At 59.8% G+C, this 25,287-nt stretch overlaps 3 protein-coding genes across 9 annotated transcripts in view; 1 reads left to right on the forward strand and 2 right to left on the reverse strand.

The window, feature by feature from the left end:
* BCAR1 (BCAR1 scaffold protein, Cas family member) overlaps nucleotides 1-17,063 on the forward strand; it is a 35,746-nt gene extending 18,683 nt beyond the window's left edge. For 2 of the 6 annotated variants that reach the window (XM_029205614.1, XM_029205622.1), the window contains exons 2-7: nucleotides 3,792-4,403; nucleotides 9,580-9,741; nucleotides 9,919-10,035; nucleotides 10,922-12,019; nucleotides 12,853-12,942; nucleotides 15,928-17,053. In XM_029205614.1, coding sequence (XP_029061447.1) covers nucleotides 3,867-4,403; nucleotides 9,580-9,741; nucleotides 9,919-10,035; nucleotides 10,922-12,019; nucleotides 12,853-12,942; nucleotides 15,928-16,440 — 2,517 coding nt within the window. In that variant the 5' untranslated portion in view covers nucleotides 3,792-3,866 and the 3' untranslated portion in view covers nucleotides 16,441-17,053. Of the gene's footprint in view, nucleotides 1-2,661; nucleotides 3,296-3,791; nucleotides 4,404-9,579; nucleotides 9,742-9,918; nucleotides 10,036-10,921; nucleotides 12,020-12,852; nucleotides 12,943-15,927 lie in introns of those variants that run through there. The other 4 variants (XM_029205586.1, XM_029205596.1, XM_029205576.1 and 1 more) reach the window with 4 other exon arrangements.
* Nucleotides 17,064-17,799: 736 nt separating this feature from the next.
* On the reverse strand, nucleotides 17,800-21,416 carry LOC114885455 (chymotrypsinogen B-like). Its single transcript, XM_029205332.1, has 7 exons — nucleotides 21,365-21,416; nucleotides 20,479-21,218; nucleotides 20,310-20,389; nucleotides 19,851-19,929; nucleotides 19,471-19,651; nucleotides 18,478-18,611; nucleotides 17,800-18,017 (listed from the first exon to the last, which is right to left on the reverse strand). The coding sequence occupies exons 1-7, from the start codon at nucleotides 21,414-21,416 to the stop codon at nucleotides 17,856-17,858; spliced, it is 1,428 nt and encodes a 475-aa protein (XP_029061165.1). The 3' UTR covers nucleotides 17,800-17,855.
* Nucleotides 21,417-21,781: 365 nt separating this feature from the next.
* On the reverse strand, nucleotides 21,782-25,015 carry LOC114888044 (chymotrypsinogen 2). 2 transcript variants are annotated; one of them, XM_029209940.1, is made up of 7 exons: nucleotides 24,964-25,015; nucleotides 24,106-24,209; nucleotides 23,903-23,982; nucleotides 23,482-23,560; nucleotides 22,955-23,135; nucleotides 22,743-22,876; nucleotides 21,782-22,092 (listed from the first exon to the last, which is right to left on the reverse strand). In XM_029209940.1, the coding sequence occupies exons 1-7, from the start codon at nucleotides 25,013-25,015 to the stop codon at nucleotides 21,931-21,933; spliced, it is 792 nt and encodes a 263-aa protein (XP_029065773.1). In that variant the 3' UTR covers nucleotides 21,782-21,930. The 2 variants fall into 2 exon arrangements, with proteins under 2 accessions (XP_029065773.1, XP_029065778.1); XM_029209945.1 differs by lacking the exon at nucleotides 22,743-22,876.
* Between the last annotated feature and the right edge of the window lie 272 nt (nucleotides 25,016-25,287).

Genomic DNA, 25,287 nt, shown 5'->3' on the forward strand with positions numbered 1-25,287 from the left:
AGCTGACGCAGGCAGAGGAGCTCCTGGTGCCAGGCGCCTGGTGCCACGTGCCCACCCTGAGAGGTGCTTCCCAGCCTGGCTCCGGCCTCCCCGGACTATACAGTTGCAGTTGGAATTGGCCTTGACTGCTCATCGAGCTTATACCCAGGAGGTGAGAGCTGGCCACCCTGGGCACGAGAGGCCCTGGTAGCTCCCTGGGCAGCTCTCCTGGGTCCAGGGGACCCTCCCTCCACCCCCTTCCCCCTCCCGCTGGACCTTGCCCTTGGCAGAGCTCTCCAGCCTCCCTGAGAGCCCAGCCCTGCCCAGCAGGGCCTGGCCGAAGCCCCTCTGCCAGCCTTCCCTGGGCTGCCCTCCTCTAAGAGGTGAGGGGCCTCTGAAGGGCATTCCCCTCTGTCTGCACCCTGCCCCCTTTGACTGGGCTGGAGGGGAATTTTCCTGTGACTCACTCTGCTGGCACTTCCTGTGGTCACCAGGGCAGGGGCTGAGGGGACCCAGAGGGGTGGCTCTGTGTTCTGGGGTCATTGGGGGAGGGTGGGTTGGGTGTCCCGCCCCCCTGACGGGGTGTGATTCCCTGAGCAGGCTGCAGACCATATTTGGGAAACTTGCTTTTCCTGCAGGCAGCCTGGGGATGGGACCCATGAGTCCAGTGGGCAGCAGGGCAGCCCCCGCCCCATCTGTTCCTTCTGGGGCTTTGGCCTCTGACCTGCTTCGGCCTTGTCCGTCCCATCCTGCCTTGGAGCCTAGGAGGTAGTCCACTGTTTTCTTTTTCAGGGTGTATATTTTTTCAACCCCCAAACCAAGAAATGCTCATTAAATACAAATTGAAAATTTCTGAGAAGCAGGAAGAAAAAGCATCCCCCATTGTCTCAAACATTACCCTCTCCCCAGTTGTTAAGTTCAAGTGACATTTTATTGAGGACTCATTTATGCCTCAGTGCAGTGATAACCGTCCTGACTGTGGTGTGGACAGTGTTGGCGCCGCCAGTAGTTCTGAGGGCCCTTGCCCTGGCGCTCACCTTGGTGCAGGGTGAATTCGCTTGCTCTGCTCTCTGTGCGCTGCCTGCCTGGGCTGGCTTCTCCCCTGGGCCTTGTCCCTCCTGGCTCCCAGCTTTCTGGCCTCTGGGTCCTTCTGAGCTGCCCTGGAGGAGTGGGCTTCCCGCCATTGCGCCCCCGAGTCTGAGCGTGCAGTCCTGGGCCTGGAGCACGCACTGCCTGCCCCGGCTTCCCCCGTGGGCTGCCGTCCCCCTTGATGGTGTTCCGTCCTCTTCCCTAATCCTCACTGTGATGGGCAGGGGAGACGGAGCTCAGAGGGGCTCCTTCCGGCTCCTGATGCTAGTGTGGAGGTGGGCCCTCCTAGACTTGGGTGAGGCCTCACCCCGACTTCTCTCTGCCCCAAGTTGGAATCCAGGGGATGAGACCCAGGCCCACGTGGGGAAGGGTGGTCCGAACCCAGGTCCCATTTCCGAGTCAGATCTGGACCAGGCTCTGCATCTTCAGTCCCCAGGAGACTCAGAGGAGGGCGACCAGAGCTGAGGCCGGGCTGGTGGGGCCGGTGCCCAGCTGGCCTGGCACTGTCCTCTCCACAGGCCTGGCCTTCCCACCCAGGCACCTGCTTTGCTCCTGCCCTCTGCTGGACTGACCTTGGCCCTCTGGCTGGGGCCCCCCTGTGCTATCTCTGGGCCCAGCCTGAGCCCTCACCCGCGCAAGCAGCAGAGGCCAAGGACTGAAAATGTGGGGCCTGTCCACCCGGTTCTCTGTCCCCGGTGAGGTTCTGGGCCTGCCGGCACAGTGCCTGCCAATGCTGGGGTCCTCCTGTCTGTCCCCACAGCCTCGCCAAGGCCTGCACAGGCTGCTGGGCTACTGGGCCTCTGCACGGAGCGTGTGTCCCGGCTCCAGGAGGGTTTGCCGACTCATGGAACCCATAGCAGCGGTTCTGGGGTGCCTGTGAGAATTAACAGGAGAATTACAGGAGTAAAGAGCGGGGCTGGGCATGGGGTGCTGTCCTTCTGTGGCCGTCCTCAGTCTGTATGGGACTGCTTCCTTGTTTTGCTTTATTCTCCCCATTTATTCCTGATGCCTGTCTCATTCCCGTCCCTCTTCCAGAAGCACCCATGCAAATGTAATGTGTCTGGAATCTGCCCTTGGACAAGTGTCTGTGAAAAATACATAGAGTTCTTTTGTAGGTATTCGTAACATTTACGTAAAGCGTTCTGGGCTGTAGATCTCCTGTTTGTTCCTCTGACTCGGGAGGGTGTGGCTGGTGTTCCTCACCAGACACCTGGGCACCTGCTGGAGCACAGAGCAGAGTCGCAGGTCTGTCCCGCTTTGCTGGCTGGATCCCTGAACGTCCTTTGTGGCCATCTTGGCCATTCTGGTCTCCCCTTCAGAAAACTCTTCATATTTTATTGGTTTTCTGTTGGTGTTCTTGTTTTTTCCTCGCTTGTTTGTAGGAGAACCTCCAGATTCTAGATCAGTGACTCTTGTCATTTGGTGGCCTGTCACCCTGTCAGCTTTCTGTTGTTCCCCCACCCAACTGAAACCATTCACTTTGATGAGATTGAATCCATCTCTTTGTTTCTGTTGTTGTTACCTTATGTTTTGTGCTTTTTGTGGTCTTTTTTTCTAGGGTTTTGTTTATAATTTTTTTCCACCTCAAGGTCACAGAGATATTCTCCCACAATTCTTTTCTTTTATCAGCTCTAAGGTTATAACTTTCACATGTAGGTGTTTGATTGCCCTTTGTTTATAACATGAGGCAAAGTGTCCAAATTGACTTTTCTTCCTATGGTGAGTGAGTTTTCCTGGTAGCATCTCGGTTACAGTCCTGCCCCCATCATCGCCGCGTGGTTCCCAGCCGCTGCTGCCTGTCCTGCTTAGGGATTGGAGTTGTGGCCTGTCCTCACGGCAGGAAGGAAGTGCCTCTTGGCATTTCATTTTCAGAATTGACCTGCTTATTTGTGGACCTCTATTCCTCTGCTTAATTCTAGAAGGATTTTTTTCCTTTGGTTGAATTCCTCCAAAAAAAAAAAAAAGAAGTTCGGCTGGCATTTTTATTGCAGTTGTAACTTATTAAGTAAGCTTGGCCCAGTTGTTACATTTTCTCCTCTGGAGTCTTTGCTTCATTAACTCCTGGATAACTTGTAGTTTCTGTTATCTGGTGGTGTCTTTTCTGTGCGGTTCCCTCCTCAGCACGGTTGATGCTTCTCGTCTGTTGGAGTCTGTGCGGTTCCCTCCTCAGCATGGTTGATGCTTCTCGTCTGTTGGAGTCTGTATGTAGATGGCATATGGCCTGCAGGTGCTGACTGTTCTGTCCCTGTGTGTCCCCTCCCCACTCTCTGGTCTTTTCCTCCTGGCTGACTGCACTGGCGGGGCAGCAGGGAGTTGAGTTGAAGCTGGGAGGGTGTGCATCCTGTTTTCTCCCCAGGACGTGGTGGCCATTATTGTCATTATCGCTGCCTTCCCCAGCGTTAGGTCCAGCTTATAGCGTGACTCCGGGAGTATTTTTTAGAGTATCTTGAGTACCATCCTGGAGTGCAGGTGATGGCTGTGGTCAAGAGGATTTTGAGACGCTATCCAGGCTCATTTGAAAAACTGCCGGGATCAGCTGGGCCTTTTTGCCAGGGGCAGCGGGGGCAGAGGCGCGGGGATCTCGCCAAACCCTACTTAGTTCTTTTCTCGGTGCCAAGGCCAGGTGCCTCCCCAGTCCTGGAGGGGGTGGGAGCTGGGCGGGACGCTGAGCCCCCAGCGCACGTCCTCCTGCCCTCACGCCCACCTGTGTCCTCTTCCCCCAGAACGTGCTGGCCAAAGCCCTCTACGACAATGTGGCCGAGTCCCCAGATGAGCTCTCCTTCCGCAAGGGCGACATCATGACGGTGCTGGAGCGGGACACGCAGGGCCTAGATGGCTGGTGGCTCTGCTCGCTGCACGGGCGCCAAGGCATCGTGCCCGGGAACCGCCTCAAGATCCTGGTGGGCATGCATGACAAGAAGCCCGTGGGGCCCGGCCCCGGCCCACCCGCCAGCTCGGCCCTGCCTCAGCCCAGCCTCCACCCCCCGGCAGCCCAGTACACACCCATGCTGCCCGCCACGTACCAGCCCCAGCCGGACAGTGTCTACCTGGTGCCTACCCCCAGCAAGACTCAGCAAGGCCTCTACCAAGCCCCTGGGCCCAGCCCCCAGTTCCAGTCTCCCCCGGCCAAGCAGACAGCCACATTCTCCAAGCAGATGCCCCATCACCCGTTTCCCAGCCCAGCGCCAGACCTTTACCAGGTGCCCCCGGGGCCTGGCAGCCCTGCCCAGGACATCTACCAGGTGCCGCCTTCCGCTGGGATAGGACACGACATCTACCAGGTCCCCCCATCCATGGATGCACGGAGCTGGGAGGGGACGAAGCCACCAGCCAAGGTAAGGCCTCCCTGGGTGGCCAGGCAGCCCTCCTGGTGGGTTTTGGCTGGGCCCAATTTTTGGATGCAGCAGGGCCCAGCCAGGCACCCTTGCTTGGGACCTCCGGGACTCCAGCAGCGGCTCCGCGTTTGGTCTGGGGTCGAGGTGGGAGGTGAGTGTCTGGGGAATGTGTTTATATGTCTGCTGACGTGGGTGTGAGCAGCCCGAGAGGAGACACCGAGCTGGCCGTGGACCGTGAGGTGGCCTTTAGCTGACAAGCCCCAGTGGAAGGGTGTCGGCAGCAGAGGACACAGCCTGTCAAAGACTGTTGTGGCAGGTGGGGCCTGACCACGGAGGCCTGAGCAGCAGCTGGGAACGGACCCCCAGGGGCCTGGAACCTTCGTGAGGGCGGAGGGTGTTGGGTAGGAGTGACCTGCCCAACCACGTCCTGGTGAAGCCATTCTGCCCAGAGGGGAGGGTGCAGGGAGCCCAGGAAAGGGGAGCTGGGAGGCACTTGAAGTGGAGAAATGGAGTATGGAGCACAGGGCCGCAGTTGGGCCAGAGTGGCTGGAAACCCAGAAGATTGGACTGGATGACAGAGTCATTTCTCTCTCACGTAGCACGGCTGGGGGTGAGCGGTGTGGCGCTGGTGGCACCTCCGAGACTGTCGGAGCCTGTGGTTCCTCCTGGAGCGCCGGTGGTGGAGGGCGGGTCCTCCGTCTTCTTGCTCTGCCGCCTCGTCACGGGGCTCGCGGGCCAGAACAGTGGCCGTGTGAGTTCCAGCCGGCAGAGAAGGGAGGAAGGGACGAGGCCAGCCAACGCGTGCCCAGGGGCTCCCACGGCCCCCCTGTGGGTGCAGCTCATCTAGATCCACACGCACCCAACCCTCTCCTCTCCTGGGCCGTGTTTGTGGGTTGTGGGCGCCTGCAGGGTGCCCTGCTCGTGACTCCTAAACCGCGGGGAGGACACTGCCTGCAGGATTGTAGGGTCACAGTGAAAGGGGCTCTTGTTCAAGTCCCTTGTGGGCTGTTACCAGTGGGAGGCTGGGCGGGGGACGGGGCAAGGCTCTGAGCCCAGCACCTCGGCTCCACACAGACCTGCGTATGTGTCCTCACACCCAGGGTTGTCTGCCTAGGAAGGAGGCAGGACTGGAGAGTGCCATGTCTAGTGTAGAGCAGCCGGTGTCTGAGGACACTCACCGCGTGGCGCTGAGCCTCTCCTCAGAGCTGGCCCAAGGCTCAGATGCCAGCTGGGCAGCGGTTCAGCACGCAGTGTTGCCCTGCCCCGCCACAGGCAGAGCTTGGAGCGGGAGACCTGGACACAGGTCATTGGCTGGCTCAGGGTGGGGCTCCATGGACACTGGCCACCAGGGGACTCTGGGTCACTGGCTCCACTTCCCTACCTGCTCCTTCAACCGCCTGGCCAGAGACAGGCCAGTGGCAGAAGTGAGCCATGCTGGACTGGGATAGCCCAGACTGGGCAGCTCTCAAGATGGCTTTGGGGGAGGAGGAGTGACTGGTGGTTAGCCTTGGGACAGGCCATAGGCCATCCTTCTGCACCCATGCCCACACACAGCTCACATTGTGCACACTCCCCAGGGAGGCCTGCCCTTCCCCTTTCCATCCTCTCCTTTCCTGAGTCCAGGCAAGCTTGCTTTGGTGCAGCTCCAAGGCCAGGACAGGCCCTGGAAGCCCTGTGGCCCAGGAAGCAGCAGTGAGGCCTTTACTCCGGGCTGTGGATTTGAGCCCACGTTTTGGTCATTGGTACTGTTTCCCTCCCATACGAGGGGCTTTGCTCTCAGACTGCTTCTGAGCTCACCTGGCTGGTGCGTGCTCTGCACATGCCCACTGGTGGGGTTGCCCAGGCCCCGTGTCCCTGAGGACCCAGACCGGGCTGATGGCCCCAGGAGGAAAGCTCTGTGTGCTGGGACCTGGTTGCCCTCCCCTGAGAAGCCTCATGGCTCCTGGCCTGGGCAGCCTCCATCGCGGCTGCTTTCATGTTATGATCCATGGAAGTGTGCTTGCTTGTCACGGGAATGTGTAATGTATGAGGAGGCCTGGAGGTGAGCTTCCCCAGTCAAGACGGGATCGCTGGGGGATTTCAGCATGTTTTGTCTAGCGTGTTCCCTATTCATCTTTCACAGATTTGTACACATACTTTTGCATTTTGAGGTTGTAAATCCAACGTCAGATATCAGAAGCATTTTGGGTCCCTGAGCGTGATCATGACGATCACCACTGGTTTTGCTGGGTCGCCCCTTCTGCTGCGGGCAGGCTCCAGGCGGTTTCTAACGGCAGTAAGGCCGTAAATGTCTTGGAGCATGCATGTGTGCCCACCTTTCAGGCTGTGCTTTCAGAAGCCTGGGCAACTGAGGCCCCTGGTTCCAGGGCTGGAGGTCGGCTCTGCTGAGGGGAAACCCTGCCAAGACCGTGGGGTGGGTGGGTGTGGCCTTGGGTCCAGGAAAGCAGAGGGCGAGTGACAAGGCTGGTGGCCAGGAGGGGTCAGCCTCCTGGAGCCTGGAGCAGGGTGGCCCGCGTGGCTGCCGGGGGGAGGTCAGGGCCACACCGGGTGTCAGCACCCTTTGGGGCTGGGCCACGCTTTTAGGGAGCTGAGGGCAGAAGCACGTGGGGCCCCCGGAGGAGGAGGTGTTTTGTGAGGTCACTCTTGGGGGAGCTCTGGGTCAGGGCTGCAGCTGTGCCTGAGGGAACAGCTGTGGCACTGGGTCAGGCTGGGGGAGACACAGCTCAGATCAGCCTTGTTCCTTCTGCAGGACAGGAGCTTGGGAGGGAGGGGACCCACATCAGGCGTGTGCCTCCATCCCCCAGGTCCCCCAGCGGTGCTCCGTTTTCCAGAGCAGGAACCCGAGGCTCTCAGAGGGGGGGCGGGGGAAGCAGTGACAGAGCAAGCCGGCCTGGGTCACGAGGGGAGATGCCCATTTCTCAGAAGGGCAACAGGCAGCCAGGCGGCCCGGAGGTGGTCAGGGGCCCAGGCAGAAGGCAGCAGGCGGCCTGCCCTGTCCCTGGGGTCTTGGGAGCCTTCAGCCTCCCTTCTCACTCCTGCAGGCGCCCTGATGAGCCTGCCCTGCCTGGGTCTGTGTGTCCGGGTGTGCGTCTGGCAGTGGGCATTGTGCGCGTTTTCTCTGCCTCTGCGTGTCTGCCTTCTGCGCCCTTGAGATGTGTGTGTGAGAGAGCTTGTGGGTCTTGGGCTGGGCTCTGTGTCTCCTCCCAGACTCTGGCTTTGTCCCCCAGCCCCAGGGGGCTCCAGGTTCTGCTAATGGGGCCCCAGGTGTGGAGCAGGGTGGCCTGTGATTAGTGGGCTCAGCGGCTCTCTGGAGAGTTGGTTTCCCTAACAAGCTTTTCCCCTGCTGGTGGCTGCCTGCCTTTTTTTCTAACAGAAAACATTTGTTGGCCAGTATGGCTGCTTACTGTCACTGACTCAGCCGCGTGAGTGGCCAGCTGCCCGCGGCCCAGGCCTGGGGTCCGGCCCCAGCGCCCCTCCGCCTGCGCCCCACCCTCTCTCACCAGCGTCGGGGCGTGGAGAGGGCGGCACACACCCCTCGTCCTGGGCTGGGTCCCCACCTGCCTTCCGAGGCCAGCAGGGCCTGGAGACACCTCAGGCCTCGCCTCAAGGCCCCGCCAACCTGCCACGTCCCGCCGGCCCCCGCCAGCCCCTGCCCCCCCCCCCTGCTGTTGGCAGGTTCCAGGGTCTAAAAATAGCTCTGGAGGAGACTCAAGTCTGGGGCTTGAGGAGAGAAATGAGTCTGGGAAGGGCTGCCAGCACCACTCCCAGACACGCCGGGGGTGGGGTGCAGTGGACCTGGAACACCCCCTGGCGGCGCTCACCCCAGCAGCTGACAGGGAGCCAGCTCTGCCGGCCTGCCTGGGAGGCCACCAGGGGCTGCATCAGCAGGAGGCTCTGACGAGCCCTGGGCTGATCAGAAAGTGATGGTGCCTGCACTTCAGCGGGGTCGTTGCTGCTCCTGGGGTGCCCGGTGCGTGCACACAGCCTGTGCCCTCCAGGGCCCATGGGCCTGCAGAGCTGGCTCTTGGTGTCCTGGGGGCTGCGCAAGGCACGGGATGCAGGGTTCTGGGGGCATGAGCCCCAGGGCAGTCCCTGCCTCCGCCTTGCTGTCCCCAGGGATGTGTGTGGGGGAGCGCCTGAGTCACCACTGTCCCAGACCTCCCATTTGATAGGGAACAAAAGGCCTTTTTGTCAGAGAAGAGCTGAGCCAGGAGCCTTGTGGAGGAGGTGTACCCTGAGCTGGGTTAGAAGATCCTGCCAGCCCCTCCTACAGGGCTGACCCCTCCCACAGGGCCGGGTGCCCACAGGGAAGGAAGCTGCCCACCCAACACTGCCTGCAAGCGGTCTCGCCCTGCACCTCGGGACAGGGGAGGGGCACCGGGGAGGGAAGGGGCTGGCCTCCTCTCCGGGCCAACATCCCCCCACGAAGGCCTTATCCTGTTAGGTGAGGGGTGGTCCCCGTGGCCCCGAGGGTGTGGTGCGGTGGGGAATACAGGTCTTGGTTCTGGTCTTGGTCAGTCCCTCACACCCACACACAACCTGCCAAAACAGCTTCCCTCCTTCCATTTGCGGGAGGGCTGGCCCTGAGGGGCTGGGGGCTCTTGGTGGCCCCGTTCTCGGGAATCTCCCCAAGAGTGCTGGGGGGACGAGGAGGGCAGGGCTTGCAGCCCCCAGGCCCTGACTGTCAGGATCTCCTGCAGGCCACCTCCTCTGGGTCCAGCCCGAGGAGGGCACAGCCCGCCACTGCCACCTCCATCTGTCCTGGAGCCTGAAGGTGGCTGCTGGGTCATATGGTAGGGACAACCCCTTGCTGGGCAGGCCTCTCGCAGGGGGGTGCAGCTGGAGGTGCCATCCAGCAGGGGCACCTCAGTCAAGGGTGGCCCCTTCTCCATCAGCCCACATGTTCTCTCCTCTGGAACCTTCTGGGTCATTCAGCTGTAGAGACCACTTCTGTTTCCTGCCAGAACCAGACGGCTCTAAGCAAATAGTGGGGGTCCTTGTATTCCCCACGTGCTGCATTTCATTGAAGAGAGAGAGGGCAGGGAATACGAAGGGATGCGGACACCCTTGCCTCTGAGCCCACCCTTGGGGAGCCCCCTTACGTATGTCCTGCTCACCTCACGGGGCGGTGGAATCTCTCCAGGGCCGGTGGTGACGGTTGGCTGTCTGCCCCCAGGTGGCGGTGTCCACCCGCGTGGGGCAAGGCTATGTGTTCGAGGCCCCCCAGCCCGAGCAGGACGAGTACGACATCCCACGCCACCTGCTGGCCCCGGGGCCCCAGGACATCTACGACGTGCCCCCTGTTCGGGGGCTGCTTCCCAGCCAGTACGGCCAGGAGGTAGGTGTTGGAGCCGGTGGGCACGGGGAGGGGGGAGCCTCAGCCTGGCCCTGCATGGAGAGCTGGGCTTTCTTGGCCCCAGCCTGGGTGGTCCTGGGGTAGAGCTGCGGGTTTCTGCTCTTTCTGTCCCCTCAGATGGCCCTGGCACTTGTATTACTGCACCTTTTCTGCCCTCAGGTATATGACACACCCCCCATGGCTGTCAAGGGTCCCAATGGCCGGGACCCATCGCTGGACGTGTATGATGTGCCCCCCAGTGTGGAGAAGGGCCTGCCGCTGTCCAGCCATCATGCGGTAAGCATTTAGGGGATGCTGGGCCCTCACAGGTTGAGGCCCGATCTGTGCATGGGGTTCTGGGTGTGAGTGTGTGTGCGTGCCCTGGGGTGGGGACTCAGGTCTGCAGAGCCGGGGGCATCGAGAGACCTGCCTCCAAACCCCGGCTCTGCCCCTCACTCGCTCTGTGACGGAGGTGGAAACTGAGCCCCTCTGAGTCTCAGCTTCCTCGTCTCTAAAAGGGTCCCTTGTAAGGCCTTCTTCAGAAGGTTCTTGAGAGGATCACACAGGATATCAGCAAGGTGACCACAGGACTTATCATCCAAACCAGGATACTTCTGAGAGTGAAAGGAGAATGACAAGATAGTTATGAGGGGGCATCAGGCACAAACCAGGACTGTCCTGGGCGAACCAGGGTGTCGTCACCCTGAATACAGCCTGCACATAGCTCAGCCAGGTACCTGCCACAGAGTAGAGAATACGCACGTGGTGGTGATGGTGATGCTGGTGGTCACGTGGGTGGTGATGGTGGTGACGGTGGTGCTGATGGTGGCGGCAGTAGTGGTATGATAGCTGACCTCTCACTGAGCGTTTGCAGGTACGCAGTGAATTAGCTCATGTAATCCTCACAACAAACCTGTGAGGGAGTTTTCCCATCTTATAGGTGAGCAGACAGGCACAGAGAGGTGGAGTCACTTGCCTTAGGTCTCACAGGTGGTAAGCAGTGGAGCCAGGATTTCGTACCCTGGTCTGGCCCCAGAGTCGGGCTCTCAACCGTAACCTGCATGAATAAGAATCATGACAAATGTGCACGCTGGGCTGTGTCTGTGTGCGTCTGGGTCCTGCCCGTAGGCTCCCGGGTGGGCAGATGGGCTGGCAGCCTTGACCACTTCTTCTTGGCCCCCAGGTGTACGATGTTCCTCCATCGGTGAGCAAAGACGTGCCCGACGGCCCACTGCTGCGTGAGGAGACCTATGACGTGCCCCCCGCCTTCGCCAAGGCCAAGCCCTTTGACCCGACCCGCCACCCGCTGGTGCTCGCCGCACCCCCTCCGGACTCGCCACCAGCTGAGGACGTGTACGACGTGCCGCCCCCGGCTCCTGACCTCTACGACGTGCCCCCCGGCTTGCGGCGGCCTGGCCCGGGCACCCTCTACGACGTGCCCCGAGAGCGGGTCCTTCCTCCCGAGGCAGCCAACGGCAGCGTGGCCGACGACGGTGTGTACGCGGTGCCCCCCCCTGCCGAGCGAGAGGCCCCGGCTGACGCCAAGCGCCTGTCAGCCTCCAGCACGGGCAGCACACGCAGCAGCCAGTCGGCCTCCTCCCTGGAGGCAGCGGTGCCGGGCCGTGAGCCCCTGGAGCTGGAGGTGGCCGTGGAGGCCCTGGCACGGCTACAGCAGGGCGTGAGCGCCACCGTGGCCCACCTCTTGGACCTGGCAGGCAGTGCGGGCGGGTGTGGGGGCTGGCGCAGCACCTCTGAGCCTCAGGAGCCTCCGGCACAGGACCTGCGGGCTGCCGTGGCCGCCGTCCACGGGGCTGTCCACGAGCTGCTGGAGTTTGCCCGCAGCGCCGTGGGCAATGCCGCCCACACTTCCGACCGCACGCTGCATGCCAAGCTTAGCCGGCAACTGCAGAAGATGGAGGACGTGTACCAGACGCTGGTGGCCCACGGCCAGGCCCTTGACAGTAGCCGGGAAGGCCTGGGGGCCACTCCCGAAGACCTGGACCGCCTGGTGGCCTGCTCGCGGGCTGTGCCCGAGGATGTCAAGCAGCTGGCCTCCTTCTTGCATGGCAACGCCTCGCTGCTCTTCAGACGGACCAAGGCCTCTGTCCCAGGGCCTGAGGGGGGTGGCCCCCTGCACCTCAACCCCACCGACAAGGCCAGCAGCATCCAGTCCCGGCCCCTGCCCTCACCCCCCAAGTTCACCTCCCAGGACTCGCCTGATGGGCAGTACGAGAACAGTGAGGGAGGCTGGATGGAGGATTACGACTACGTCCACCTGCAGGTGGGTGCCCGCTCCGCCCAGGTTCCCTGGGCCCCTGGGGAAGTTCCCTGGTCCTCTCGGGGCTCTGACTTTGCCACCCTGTCGTGGGCACCCTGATTCCCCCCCGCAGAGGGCTCTTGTGGCCAAAGGAAGGTGTGGTCCCCAGCAAGACCTTGCTGAGTCCTTGTGCCCTCCTCACTTGGACCTTCCAGGCCATAGGGGTCCCTGGAAGCCCATCCTCAGCCTGTCTCAGGCCTTTGGAACCATGTGGCCCTGACATCAGGGATCCTGCAGTGCCAGCCAGGGAGGGCCCCTGAACACCTGCAAGGGCTGGGCCTCTCGTGGCCAGGGCAGAGGTTAGGGATTTGGAGAGGTGAATTCTGAAGTACAAGCAAAGACAGAGATAGTAGCAGGTGTGGGGAAAACAAGCAAGGTGATCGATAGGTGGGGTGGGGTGGGCCTCTGGACAGAGGCCAGGGTGCCAGCCGATTGGGCATCCCGGTGAGTGGCATTCCGGGCTGAGAGCCAGCAGGTGCCAAGGCCCAGTGGTCAGGGATGGGTGGGCAGACCCTGTATGCCGAGGGGAGGGGCCTGGATGTGATTCCTGCCATGGGAGCTGGGGCTGGGAAGATTGACATGGCCGTGTGGAGTGTGCCTAGCCCCTTCCTGGGGTCAGGAGGTGAAGGAGGCCCGGGTGAGCTGCTTCCTCCGGAAGCTGCCCCCACCCTGGGCCTGAGGCCACAGCGGGAGCCTGGGTGCAGCTGCAGCGCCACCTGGTGGCTTCTGGTCTCACTGCACCCCGCTGGGCCTCTGGGGGCTTCCGGCTCAGCCGCATCCTTGTGTCTACCCTCCAGGGGAAGGAAGAGTTTGAGAAGACCCAGAAGGAGTTGCTGGAAAAGGGCAACATAATGCGGCAGGGGAAGGGCCAGCTGGAGCTGCAGCAGGTGAGGACACTCAGGTTCCCCAGCCTCTCCCAGCATAGGCGTCCCTAAGAATCTGTCGCCTAAGTTGAGCCTCCCAGGGCCCTCCCTGCTCAGCCCGTCCCTACTCAACTGCATGACGGTCTCCGTGTGTTCGTTGGATTTATGTTTAGGTTATTATCAGAGTAATCACGGTTAGGTATCTCAGCGCACACAGAAAAGTGTGAAGACAGAAAAGAAGCCATTCACCCTCAGGGGTGGTCACCGTGCTCTGGGGCTGGTTTCCGGTCTTGCTCCTGCCTCGGAAGGGGCCTCTGTCCGTGTTTGAGATGCTACTTTGTGAACAGTTATGTCTGCTTTTATCGCGAGGTGTTTCCATGGCATTAAATATTCGTCATAAGTTGTTTTTAATGTCAACCTATGTCTGTTATGGTTGAATGTTTACGTTGTACCCAGTTTTTCTTATTGTAAATAATGCTACTGTGTTTATCTAAGGACATTGGATTTTCTTCATATTTTGGTTAGTTTACATAGAGTAGGAGAGGGATTTTTTTTTAAAATTTATTTATTATTTTTGGCTGCACTGGGTGTTCGTTGCTGTGCACGGGCTCTCTCTAGTTGCAGCGAACGGGGGCTACCCTTTGTTGCGGTGCGCAGGCTTCTCATTGCGGTGGCCTCTCTTGTTGCGGAGCACGGGCTCTAGGCGCGTGGGGTTTAGTAGTTGTGGCACGTGGGCTCAGTAGTTGTGGCTCGTGGGCTGTAGAGCACAGGCTCAGTAGTTGTGGCGCACAGGCTTAGTTGCCCCGCGGCATGTGGGATCTTGCCGGACCAGGGCTCGAACCTGTGTCCCCTGCATTGGCAGGCGCATTCCTAACCACTGCGCCACTAGGGGAGTCTGGGATTTTCTTTTTTTAAGGGAGTTTTATTTTGATTATGAAGATTTTAAAAATTAAAATATAGTCTAATACAAAATAAACACAGAAATATCACCCGGAAAGTTTTCCTCACCCCACCTTCCCTGGGCATGGGGAAGGATGGTGTAGGAGAGAGCCTACCAGGTTCACCCTGAGACCCGGGCCATGGTGTGCGTTTTTCAAAGCCACGTTTCCCCAGCTGTCAAGCGGGAAGCGTAGTTGCATCCGTCTTGGGGTCGATGTGAGAATTAAATGAGTAAACAATATGTAATACTTAGGAGGTGCTGGGCACATAGAACATGTCCAATAAAGGTACAGATGTTAATAATTATATATGTATGGAATCTCCACCGACTTAGGAAATGGGCATGTGCTTTATCTTCTTTGTCTTCCTCTGGACTGTCGCAGCATTTATTTAACTAGTCCCGTGTCGGTGGACACTTCGTTTGTTCCCAGAGCTACTTTTGTAAACAAAGCTGTACTGACTAAATCTCTTCACATATCTGGTCAGTCACTTAGATAAATTACTAGAAGCTGGAGTAAGAGGAATGTGAGTGAGAAACTAAAGATCTAGAGTTCCTAAGCGAGGGACATCAAGTACAAATAAAATACAAGAACATAAAATACCCTGACAGGGACGTTTGTCACTCCATTTCTGCATCAGTGAAAAATCTGGAAACAGCCCCTGGCTGCCACCACCAAATACCTCACAGTAGAGTACTGGTTGAATACAATGTGAGCATTCGTACGGTAGAATATTGTGTAGCTACCAAGAATTTGTCAAAGAATGCAGAAGACCCACTGAAGGTAAAACAGAACAAAAATGAGTGTATTCTCCCGCTGGACAGGAGAGCCAAGCAAGTTTCACCCGGTAGCCCAGGAGGGAAAGAAAGAGGGTTTCACATGCTAGGAAGGGACAGTTTCACGCTGGTTTGCTAATTAAAGTAAAGCCTGAAACCTTGGTTAGACAAGTACCTGAGTCCCTGAGTCTGTGTGCACGGCTGGTCCCAACGACCCAGTCAGAACCAGCTTGTGGTGAGGATGTGTCAGTCCACACTGCTGACGCCTAGGCAAGGCTGCTGCTGGTGGAAACTTTTACCACGTGCTTTATACGTTCTCACTGATAGGAAATGAATGACCCGTTGTTGGGTGCTAAAGGTAGCCTATAAAATATTATATATTGTGTGTTTCCGGTTTTCTAATTATAAAAGAAGTAGGAATATTCCTGTTTAAAGGAAGATGTCTTTGAGGAATATTCACTGGTTTTTGCTGTGAATATTTGTTTTCTGAAAATTGCAAATACCATGACCTTTTTGCTTTTGTTTAAAATTCTTATTATGGGAAATTTAATACATGTATAAAATTGAGGAAAATAGTCTCCCAGGTACCCACTGGAGAAAAGGAACCCCGAGTACAATTCACCCAGCCCCAGCCATTCTCAGCACAACTAATCCAGTGTATGTAGCCCTCTTTCCCGCCCGGTGACACCCCCACCCCCTCCGCCCGATCATTTTGAAGACATTACATCATTTCATCTGCAAATACGTCAGTGTATATTTCTAAAAGACGATTTACCAGAGATTTAACAGATTTCTGAGTGCATGGGATTCCAGTTTATAACTATCTTTCTTTCTGCTTGGTGTCTGTGAATCTTTTTACACTGCATATGTTAAGGAGAAAAATATTTTTTTTAACTTTTTATTTTGAAATATTTGTAGATTCATAGAAAGTTTGAAGGAAAGTACAAAGCAGTCCTGTGTCCCCTTCTCCCAGCTTCCCCCAGTGACCGCATCTGAAGTCACTAGATAACAGCACCCAAACCAAGAGACTGACATCCCTCACCCCTGCCGCTGCTCATCTGTTCCCGTTTCTAGCATTTTGTCATTTCAAAATGTTATATAAATGGAATTATTTGAGATTGGTGGGAAAGTTGTTTGGAGGCAGGCAGGGACATGTGCTTGGCCAGCAGGACAGAGGTGGCCTGTTCCCCTGCCCACTGACTCTGAGCTTTGTCACTCAGAGGGCCAGAAGGGCCCCCTCGCTGTCCCTTTTGCTCTGTGGCCGTGGTTTTCACTCTGTTCTCCCTCTTCCCCAGCTGAAGCAGTTTGAACGGCTGGAGCAGGAGGTGTCACGGCCCATAGACCATGACCTGGCCAACTGGATGCCAGCCCAGCCCCTGGCCCCGGGCCGGACGGGCGGCCTGGGGCCCTCGGACCGGCAGCTGCTGCTCTTCTACCTGGAGCAGTGCGAGGCGAACCTGACCACGCTCACCAACGCCGTGGATGCCTTCTTCACCGCCGTGGCCACCAACCAGCCCCCCAAAATCTTCGTGGCACACAGCAAGTTTGTCATCCTCAGCGCCCACAAGCTGGTATTCATCGGGGACACACTGTCACGGCAGGCTAAGGCGGCCGACGTCCGCAGCCAGGTGACCCACTACAGCAACCTGCTGTGTGACCTCCTGCGCGGCATCGTGGCCACCACCAAGGCCGCTGCCCTCCAGTACCCGTCACCTGCCGCCGCCCAGGACATGGTGGACAGGGTCAAGGAGCTGGGCCACAGCACCCAGCAGTTCCGCCGGGTCCTGGGCCAGCTGGCAGCTGCCTGAGAGCCGTCACCAGAGGGACGGAGGGCAAGAGGAGGAGGGTGGCGATGGGCGTGGGGACAGGCGACCCCAGCTCCACCCGGGCCTGGTGCCCCAGACTGTACAGGGAGTTGTGTATATTTATGGCGGGGCAGGATGTGGGACGGTGCCTCCTCAAAGGAGCCCGAGCAGAGCTGGGCCCCGGAGCCCAGGCCAGGAGTGGCTGGCCGTCTTTCCTGAGCGTGCTGAGGGCCCGGGGGGGGCCCAACATTCGGGGCTGGGCTGGGGGCTCGCAGACCGCTTGACCCACATGGCCTCAGGTGACCCCTCAGGCTGACCATGAGGGTGCCGTGTCCCCCTGGCAGGGCAAGCGTGGCTGTGGTGTATTCTCTCTGCACCAGGAGAAAACCCTAAAAAACTATTTTTCATTATTGATTTTCCAATCATTTGACTAATAGTCTACATTTAAATAAAATTAAAAAAATGAAAAGCATTCTCCTGAGGTGTGAGAGGCAAGAGGACCTGTGAGCGGGAGGGCAGGTGTTTGCCAGTCTGGATGCCACAGGTGGAGTCACGCGTTGGGGAGATCTGTGGCGAGGCTATGGGCAGCGCCTCGGGAGGGTGAGGAGAAGGTGGGTCCCTTCAGCAGAAAAGGAAGGCTTGGGGAAGCGGGGCTGGGCCGGGAGCTGAGGTGGGGGGAGCCTGGGCAGCTGGAGTGAGGCTGAAGAGCAGCCGTCAGAATCCAGGGCCTGAGGCCAGACAGGCTCAGCGTGAGCACAGTGGCCAAGGGCGCAGCCGTTGCCGAGGTTCGATGAAAATCCAGCACGGTCCCTGGGCAGGCGACCGAGGCGAAGGCAGATGCAGGGTGATGTGCGGGTGGGAGCAGCTCCAGGAGCCAGTGAGCCCTGCTGGGGCCCCTGCATCCCGAGGCAGAGGGCGCCCCGCTGGGGGCACCGCTGGGAGATACACTATTCCACGCAGAGAAACTTGCTTTCACAGGCCTTATCTAGAACGTAGCTCTTAGAAAGAAGCTCTTAATTTCAGCTTGTGGAACTTCTCCACAAGTGTCCATTTGAATTACACATGGACTTGGACTCCCAGTTGGGAGGTAGGGGACAGGAGGGGCCCACACCCTGGGTCAGTGGTCCCCTTTTCGGCAGTCGGGGGTATGTCTGGCAGCCCAAGTAAGGTGAGGGCTCTGGGGACCAGCGGTCCTGCTCCGAGCTCTCACCATTCTGTGTGTGAACTTGAGTCTCATTTCCCCCATCTCTGTGAAGAAGGGAATAGGGCTGGGTATCTGCCAGCTCTCTCCGCTCTGAGCTCCAGAGGGGACCTCAGTGAAGGCAGCCATCCTCCCGCCCCGGCGAAGGCACAGAAGTGAAGATGCGAGCAGTTTTATTTGGGTTTTACACACATGAGGGCTGGGGCGGGGCAGAGGCTCAGTTGGCCTCCAGAACTTCGAGAACCCAGGGAATAAACTTGGTGACCCGGGTGTACACGCCTGGGGAGAACGGGCCACACCGGCCGCTGCCCCAGGACACGATGCCCACCAGGGTCCAGGCTCCATCCTTCTGGCAGACCAGGGGGCCACCAGAGTCACCCTGCAGGAGGAGATAGGACTTGTATTCAGGCCTGAAAGGGAGTACCAGGGCCCTGGTGTGCCCTGACCTGGCAAGTCCAGGGGTGCAGACAAAGCACAAGTGGGGGTCCAGTGGTTGTGCACAAGAGAGTCAGATCTGCTCAGATGGCAGCCCCAGCCCTGCCACCTACTCCTGGACGGCCTGGGGCAGGTGGCTTATCCTCTCAGCCTCCCCATCAGCTGTAAAACAGGCTGAAGCGTCCAGCTCGTGGGGTTGGTGTGAGATTAAATACGCCTGGGAAGCCCCACACCACACCTGGCCAGAGCCGGCCCTCACCAGGGGCATCTGGTCCAGCCCTTCACTGGGGCACTGGGCAGGGCATGAAGTTAGACAGGTCATGGCAGAGAGGAGTGGGCCTCCCGGCCTGGCCAGGGGAGGCACGGGCAGTGAGGGCGGGCAGGGTGGCAGAGCCAGGCCATACCATGCAGGAGGAGACGCCGCTGGCGCCCGCACAGATCATCACGTCGGTGATCTTGCTGCCCCAGTACTTCCTGCAGTCGGCGTTGGACACGATGGGCAGGGTCGCCTGCTGCAGCTTGTCGGGGGTCTTGAGAGCTGGAAGGACAGAGGGCGTGGGGTCAGGGCCCCTCATGCCACCAGCCCGCCCCTGGGGAGAAGAGACCAGGGGCCGCCTGAGCCCCGCCCTCCCCCTGCAAAGTCCCAGTCTTCCTCCGTCGCGATGATCGTGGACACCGAGCTTCAAAGCTTCCCTGACACCTTCAGGGAGTCTGGGACGCGGCTCCTCTGCGATTCCACACCAGGCAGCGGGGACTGTGCTTCCAGCAGCTGTTGCAACAGGTCCTGCCTCGGAGCCCCGTGCGCCCTGGGCCCTGGCGGCCACTGTGTGTGGGTGGAGGGGCCGTCCTTCTCCCCCCAGGGAAGGGGATGCACGTCCTTCTGACTGGGGACACCGGAGGGGACCCCCGAGGGAGCACCTCCCTCCTGCTGCCCTTTCCCGGCTGCTTCTGTCCTGTTACGGGACCAGCCGGGGGCCGTGGCCGGGGCAGAAGAACTCGGGACACTGAGGAAGAACCTGCGAATGGAGCAGCGCTGGGGGGCGGTGGGGGGCACCTGGGCGCTCAGGCCCGAACCCGACCAGGACACTGGACTCCGGGCCCAGACTTCAGGGGCGCTGGACGCACCACCCTCCTCAGTCTGAAGGGAAATCCGGGCTGTCCCTCTCCTTGCAGGTGAGAGGGGGCGAGACTTGCTGGTACTTAGGTGTTCCTTCAGAAACTGTTTACGTATATATTATTAACCCTCATTTTTATTCATGTTTGGTAGGGTTTTCATTAAGAGGGTTTTAAGTAAAGAAATGGAAGATTTATTGACTGTTGCAATTTATGATTGTGTTTGGAATTTAGACCAAAAAACAGAATGAGTCTCACTCCTGAAAAGTCCTCAGGGCACTCACCGTTGTACCGGGTCTTGCCCCAGCCCGTGGTGGTGCACAGGGAGCCCGCAGGGAAGCTGGCGTTGGCGCTGGGCAGGCACACGGCGGACACGGTCCTGGAGAGGCTCACGGGCGTGGCCAGCTTCAGCAGGGCAATGTCGTTTTGGACTGTGCGCAGGTCCCACAGGGGGTGTTCAAAGACCTGTGTGGAAAGGGTGGGGGCTCGGTGGGCCACAGAGGGAGGACTTGGGAGACGTTAGGGACACACAGACCTGCAGACTGGGAGGGGTGGGGTGAGGCCTGAGCCGCCGGCCGGGGTCGTCTGCCCACTCCCCCCCGCCCTCCTTTTCCTTTGTGCCCCAGGGGCCCACCCTCCTGGCTGCCCGCCCGGCCGTCTGTACCTCAGCGATCCTCAGCACCTGGACAGCCTCCTCCTCGGAGCCGTGATCAGATACCCCGGCCACCACGAGGTGACTCTTCCTGGAGAGAAAGGAGGTGGCAGACGGAGCTCAGGCTTACGGCCACCTCCTCAGAGGAGCGTCGGGAGAGCGTGCCAGGCAGGGTGAGCCCCGGCAGGGCCACTGAATCGCGTGGTGACCTTGGAGCCTCAGTTTCCCCATCTGTACAGTGAAGGCAGAGGCCCAGGCCAGCTGCCCCGGACCAAGCTGGGGTCTGGGGAGGTGGGGCGCTAGGGCTGGGGTTTTCTGCTGACTGGCTCTGCCTGCAGCCTGGGGACAGAGCAGCTTCTGCCAGACTCTTTCCCACGCGCTGGCAGCGCCCGGTTGGGGTTAGGGGCGAGTGAAGGTGGTCTCTTCAGGCAGGTGAGGTGGGGGCCCCTCCTGCCCCAGCCCAGGCCTCACCTGACCCCGCAGTGGGCGGCGGTGACCACCCAGTCCGCACTGATGAGGGAGCCCCCGCAGAAGTGGAAGCCGGAGCTAGTCTGCGGAGACGGGGGGAGGGAGAGTCAGCCTTGCCTCTCCTGCCTGAGCCCTCCCTGTCTAACCTGCCCCTCCCCAGACTCCCCCTTACCTGCAGGGACACCTGCCAGGGCCAGGAACCGGGGACAGCGTCCTCCCCGTTGACGATCCTGGACAGGCCGCTCAGCACAGGGTCGATGGTGGGGACCCCGCAGCCTGAGGGACAAGGACAGTGTGGCTGGTCAGTGGGTGGTGCCCCAAGGGGGTCAGGGGAAGACTCAGCACTTCCAGGCCTCTGTGGCACCCTGGCACTCAGAGTTTTGTCCGCTGCAAGGAATTCAGCCCCCCCACCGGTCCAGCTGACAGCTGCCCTTAGAAGGTGCCCTTGTGGACGGTCCCCGAGGCTGAGGGTATCTGGAGTCGGGGCCCAGGCTCCCCGGCCTGCTCTGTGCCCTGAGGGGAGTGTCCATGCCACTGTGAGCCCAGGATTCTGTCCTGGGGGCTGGGATGTCCTGCTTGAGTCCTGGGGGCTCTCATGGCCTCTGAGTCTGCAGGGGGAGCAGGTTTGGGTGAGGTTGTTAGCCCAGTTGGGGTGGCACACACGCAGGAGGCTGTCCAGATCCAGAGGGTGGAGGTGCAGGGCAAGATGGATGGACCTGGGGGACGTTCTCGAGGCAGCATTCACACAGCTTGGTGGCACATTTGGAGGGTGGAGGAGCCCAGACCACCCCAGATTCTGAGTGAATGGAGGAGACCAAATTAGGCAGGGCCCACGGGACCTCCAGGCAGTGGAGGGGGCTCCAGGAGCGCCCAGTGGAGGAGTGGGGGGCTGGGTAGAGCAGCCCAAGGAGGCTCAGGGGGCAGCTGGAGGGGCAGGTGGCAGGGGTGTTAGAGGTACGAGGACTAGGGCCCTCCTGTTCCCTGCCTCTGGGTGGGGGGTCAGGGGGTGGGCGAGGCTCGGCCTGGGTCTGCCGGGCCTGCCTGAGCCTCGCACTTACCGAAGCTGCTGCCAAAGAGGAAGAAGCCAAGGACAACCCAGAGAAGGGCCATGGTACGTGACTCAGCAGGTGAGATGGGGTCTGCCCGAGGGACCGCCCAATATATTCCCTCAAGCCACCAATCTTAGCCTGCCTCGCCATCCCCTCCTTATCATGAGACCTTGGGCTGAGAAGCACCTGGCTCCAGCGCGGGCCTGAGCCCTTGGGGGCCACTCCTGGGAAGGTTTCCTGGAATCACAGGTGTGTGGGCAGGCCCTGGGCACACAGAGCTGGGGGCAGATGGTGAGGACCCCGAAGTTGGAGGTGGAAGCATGAGGTGAGAGGTGGGGGTCACGGTCCCCCTTTATCTGCCTGTGCCCTTCCTGGCCACTCTTGGGAGGTGAACTAAGGAGGGGCCCTCCTGGACACCCCCGGACACCTGGTTCAGTGAAGGTCCAAATTCAGGAGCAGAGTGGACTCTCAGAAGCCCAAAAACAGGTCACAGACACCATCAGCATGTCTTCCACTGGTTTATTGAGGCTTTGTGGAAGCAAGGTCAGCAGGGAGGCCAGGGTGAAGCCTGGTCATCAGTTGGCTGCCAGGATCTGCTGCACCCAGGGGATGAGTGCAGTGACGCGGGCATACACGCCGGGGCTGGAGGTGGAGCAGGTGCCACTGCCCCAGGACACGATGCCCACCAGGGTCCAGGCTCCATCCTTCTGGCAGACCAGGGGCCCACCAGAGTCGCCCTGCAGGACAGGGAGGAGGGGGTTTGGGTCTGGCAGGCCAGGTGGCCTGGCCCAGAGGCCACTGAACGTTGTTCCCAGAGCCCAGTCCCAGGCCTGACAGCCAGTAGAAGCTCAGAACATGCATATGAGAAGGATTATGAAAGAAACTTCAGCAGCTCCTGTGGTTTGTGTCCCTGGAAGTCTGGGCTACCCCCTGGGGTGGGGTCCTATAACAGAGGCTCAATAGAGCAGGTTTCATTGATAGGAGGAAAGCATGGGTGGTGCTGGCCGTGGGGCTACTGTGAGGGAGGAGGGGCTGCCAGACCCCTTCTGGAGCCCTTTTGGGCCACCATGCTCTGCTGCCCAGGCTGTGCACTGCACAATTCCAGGAGGTGCCATTACTCAGACTTTGATATTAGTGGAATCTTGCAACATGGCAGCTCTGAGACCAGAGCCCCTTGCTCTGGTACCTCTCTGCTGAGGTCACTGATGACCTTCCAGGAGCCCTATCTTCCCAACTACTCAGGCAGGAATGCCCAGGGAGAGAGTGGCAGGCCCTAGAAAGAGGTCTGCCTGCTACTTCCATTTCTTCTCTCTGCCCAAGCCCTTGGCCTGGGCTTTGGCCTGAACCCACCCCAGGCTGGGAGGGAAGGGAGCATAGGAGGCCATACCATGCAGGAGGACACGCCGCTGGCGCCGGCGCAGACCATGCTCTTGGTGATCTTGCTGCCCCAGTATTTCTTGCAGTCGGTGTTGGACAGGAGGGGCAGAGTCGCCTGCTGCAGCCTGTCGGGGGTGTTGGCATCTGGAAGGGCAGGGTGGGTGGTTAGTGACTGCTGCCCCTACCTCCCACCTGGCCAGCCAGTGGTCTCTCATCACTCACTGGTGTGTTTGGTCAGGCCCCAGCCAGTCGTGGCGCACAGCGTCCCGGCGGGGAAGTCATCGTTAGCGCTGGGCAGGCACACGGCGGACACGGTCTTGGAGAAGCGCGCAGGCGTGGCCAGCTTCAGCAGGGTGATGTCGTTGCTGTTGGTGAACGGGTTGTACCTGGGGTTCTTGAAAACCTGTGGGGCAGGGCCAGACAGCTGCCTTTGGGGTCTGGGAAGAAGCCGACCGGGGCAGAACCTGGCACCAGGCTACCCCTCACGGCCTCAGTGCTCCTCCGTGGACAATGGCCTGTTCAACTCAGCAGCTCCTTCCATGGCCCCAGGAGCCCGAGGCCCAGGCCCAAGGTGCAGACCTTCCCCTCATGGAGCCTTGCATACCCTGCTTTCTGCTTTGCCCCATTATGATATGATGGGGTATTGGGGTGACCGGGAGGAGCTGGGGCCCTGGGGGTTAGCCTGGGCTGCACACTCCCGAGGGTCCACCCTGCCTGGGGTCACACCTGGACCCTGGGGGCTGCCATACCTTGGCAATCTTCAACACCTGGATGTCCTCGGCATCTGAGCCCTGGTTAAACTCCCCGGCCACGACCAGATGGGATGTTCTGGAGAGGGCCAGAGAAAGGAGTGGTTCCTGCCGTGAGGGGGGCATTTGGGATACAGGGTGCTTATGTGTGTGAGTACACGCGTGTGCAGGCGTAATGCGCACGCGTGTCTTTGTGCGTCTGCACACACGGCTGTGGTGTCGATCAGAGATGGAAGCTCAGAATCTCAACTGGGCCTACAGCCCACCATGTGTTTTCCCAGGGACCCCTAGGTCACTGGAAGGACCTGGGTTTGCTACACATTTCCAAATAAGAAACTGGGAAATGAAGGCGTTAAAGGGCAAGTCCTCAGTGCTGGAGGAAACCACCCCAAGGGGTTTCTTGGGGACCCCGGGCTCTCACCTGACACTGCAGTGGGCGGCGGTGACCACCCAGTCCTCGCTGATGAGGGAGCCCCCGCAGAAGTGGAAGCCGGTTCTGTCCTGGAGGAAGATGGGGAGGGTCAGCCCCGCCCAGACACCAGCAAAACCAATCTGGGCAGCAGCGCCCAGCTGGGCTAATACCCCAGTGCATCCCCCTACTCGTGTGCAGAATTCCCCCCTCACCTGCAGGGACACCTGCCAGGGCCAGGAGCCGGGGACAGCCTCCTCCCCGTTGACGATCCTGGACAGGCCGCTCAGCACAGGGTGGATGGCAGGGACCCCACAGCCTGAGGGTGGAAGTATGGAGTGAGGGGTGGAGGCCAAGGTCCCACCCAGGACTCACCGCCCCAGGAATACTCCGGGGACAATTCAGGCTGACATGTGCTCCAGCCCAGACAAGCCCAACAGGCTGAGCTTGAGGTGGTGGCAGGGCCAAAGCCTGGGCTGGGAGGCCCTATCACTGCCTACCTTAACCACTCTGAGTCTCAGTTTTCCCACCAGCAAAATGGGGATCTTACAGTTGGCTAACCTCACAGAGTTGGTATAATAAGGATGAAAGATGCTTTGCCTTAGTAGACAAAGCAGGCAAAGCAGGAACTCGCTCAGTTCCTGGCACACAGTGAACAAAAGTGGAAAAGTTTAAAAGGGCTGGTTCAAGGGCATGAAAGGGCTGATGGGGGCCAAGCCACACTTGCTCATCATCTGAGCCTGCTTGGGAGCCACAGAGCTTTCTGTCCCTCTGGAATTGCTGCCCCTCCTTGCACACGATGCGAGGCCCCAGGAAGGTCCACCTCCACCCCGGGGGCCTCACACTGGCCGGTCTGGTCCAGTCCTCCCAGCATCCTCATTGTAGAGATGGAGGTGGTGAGGCTCAGAGAGGGAGAAAGACTCGCTCGGGCTCACACCACCACACACAACTGAACTGGGAGCAGGGACCCCGCTGCTCCTTGCTGGCCTTGGGGTTGGTGGGGCCAGCACCCCTTCCAGCAGTTGGTGGAAGGGTAGACAGCCTTCCCGGCCTCTGCCTGCCCTGGTGCTCACCAAAGGCCGTGCCCAGGAGGGCGCAGCAGGAGAGAAGCCAGAGGAAGGTCATGGTGCCGCAGTCAGGGAGGTGTAGGACGCCTGCCTGGAGGGCTCCCCATTATATCCCTGTGCACCAGGCTGTTATCTGAAGACCTTGAGGTGATAATCCCTTTCCTGGGCATGTGTCCCAGTGGGCAGGATATGCCAGAGCAGGGCTGGCATCAGGGCCTGGGATGGCAGCAGCTGGGGCCAGGATCTAGGGCAAAGTTGGGGCCAAACAAGGCGGCCCTCCACCCACAGCTAAGGGGAAGGGGACATTCAGGTTTCCTCCTCCAGGCCCTA

This window comes from Monodon monoceros, unplaced genomic scaffold (genome assembly GCF_005190385.1).
Source record: "Monodon monoceros isolate NGI ecotype Baffin Bay Population unplaced genomic scaffold, NGI_Narwhal_1 Super_Scaffold_10, whole genome shotgun sequence".
NCBI lineage: Eukaryota > Metazoa > Chordata > Mammalia > Artiodactyla > Monodontidae > Monodon > Monodon monoceros.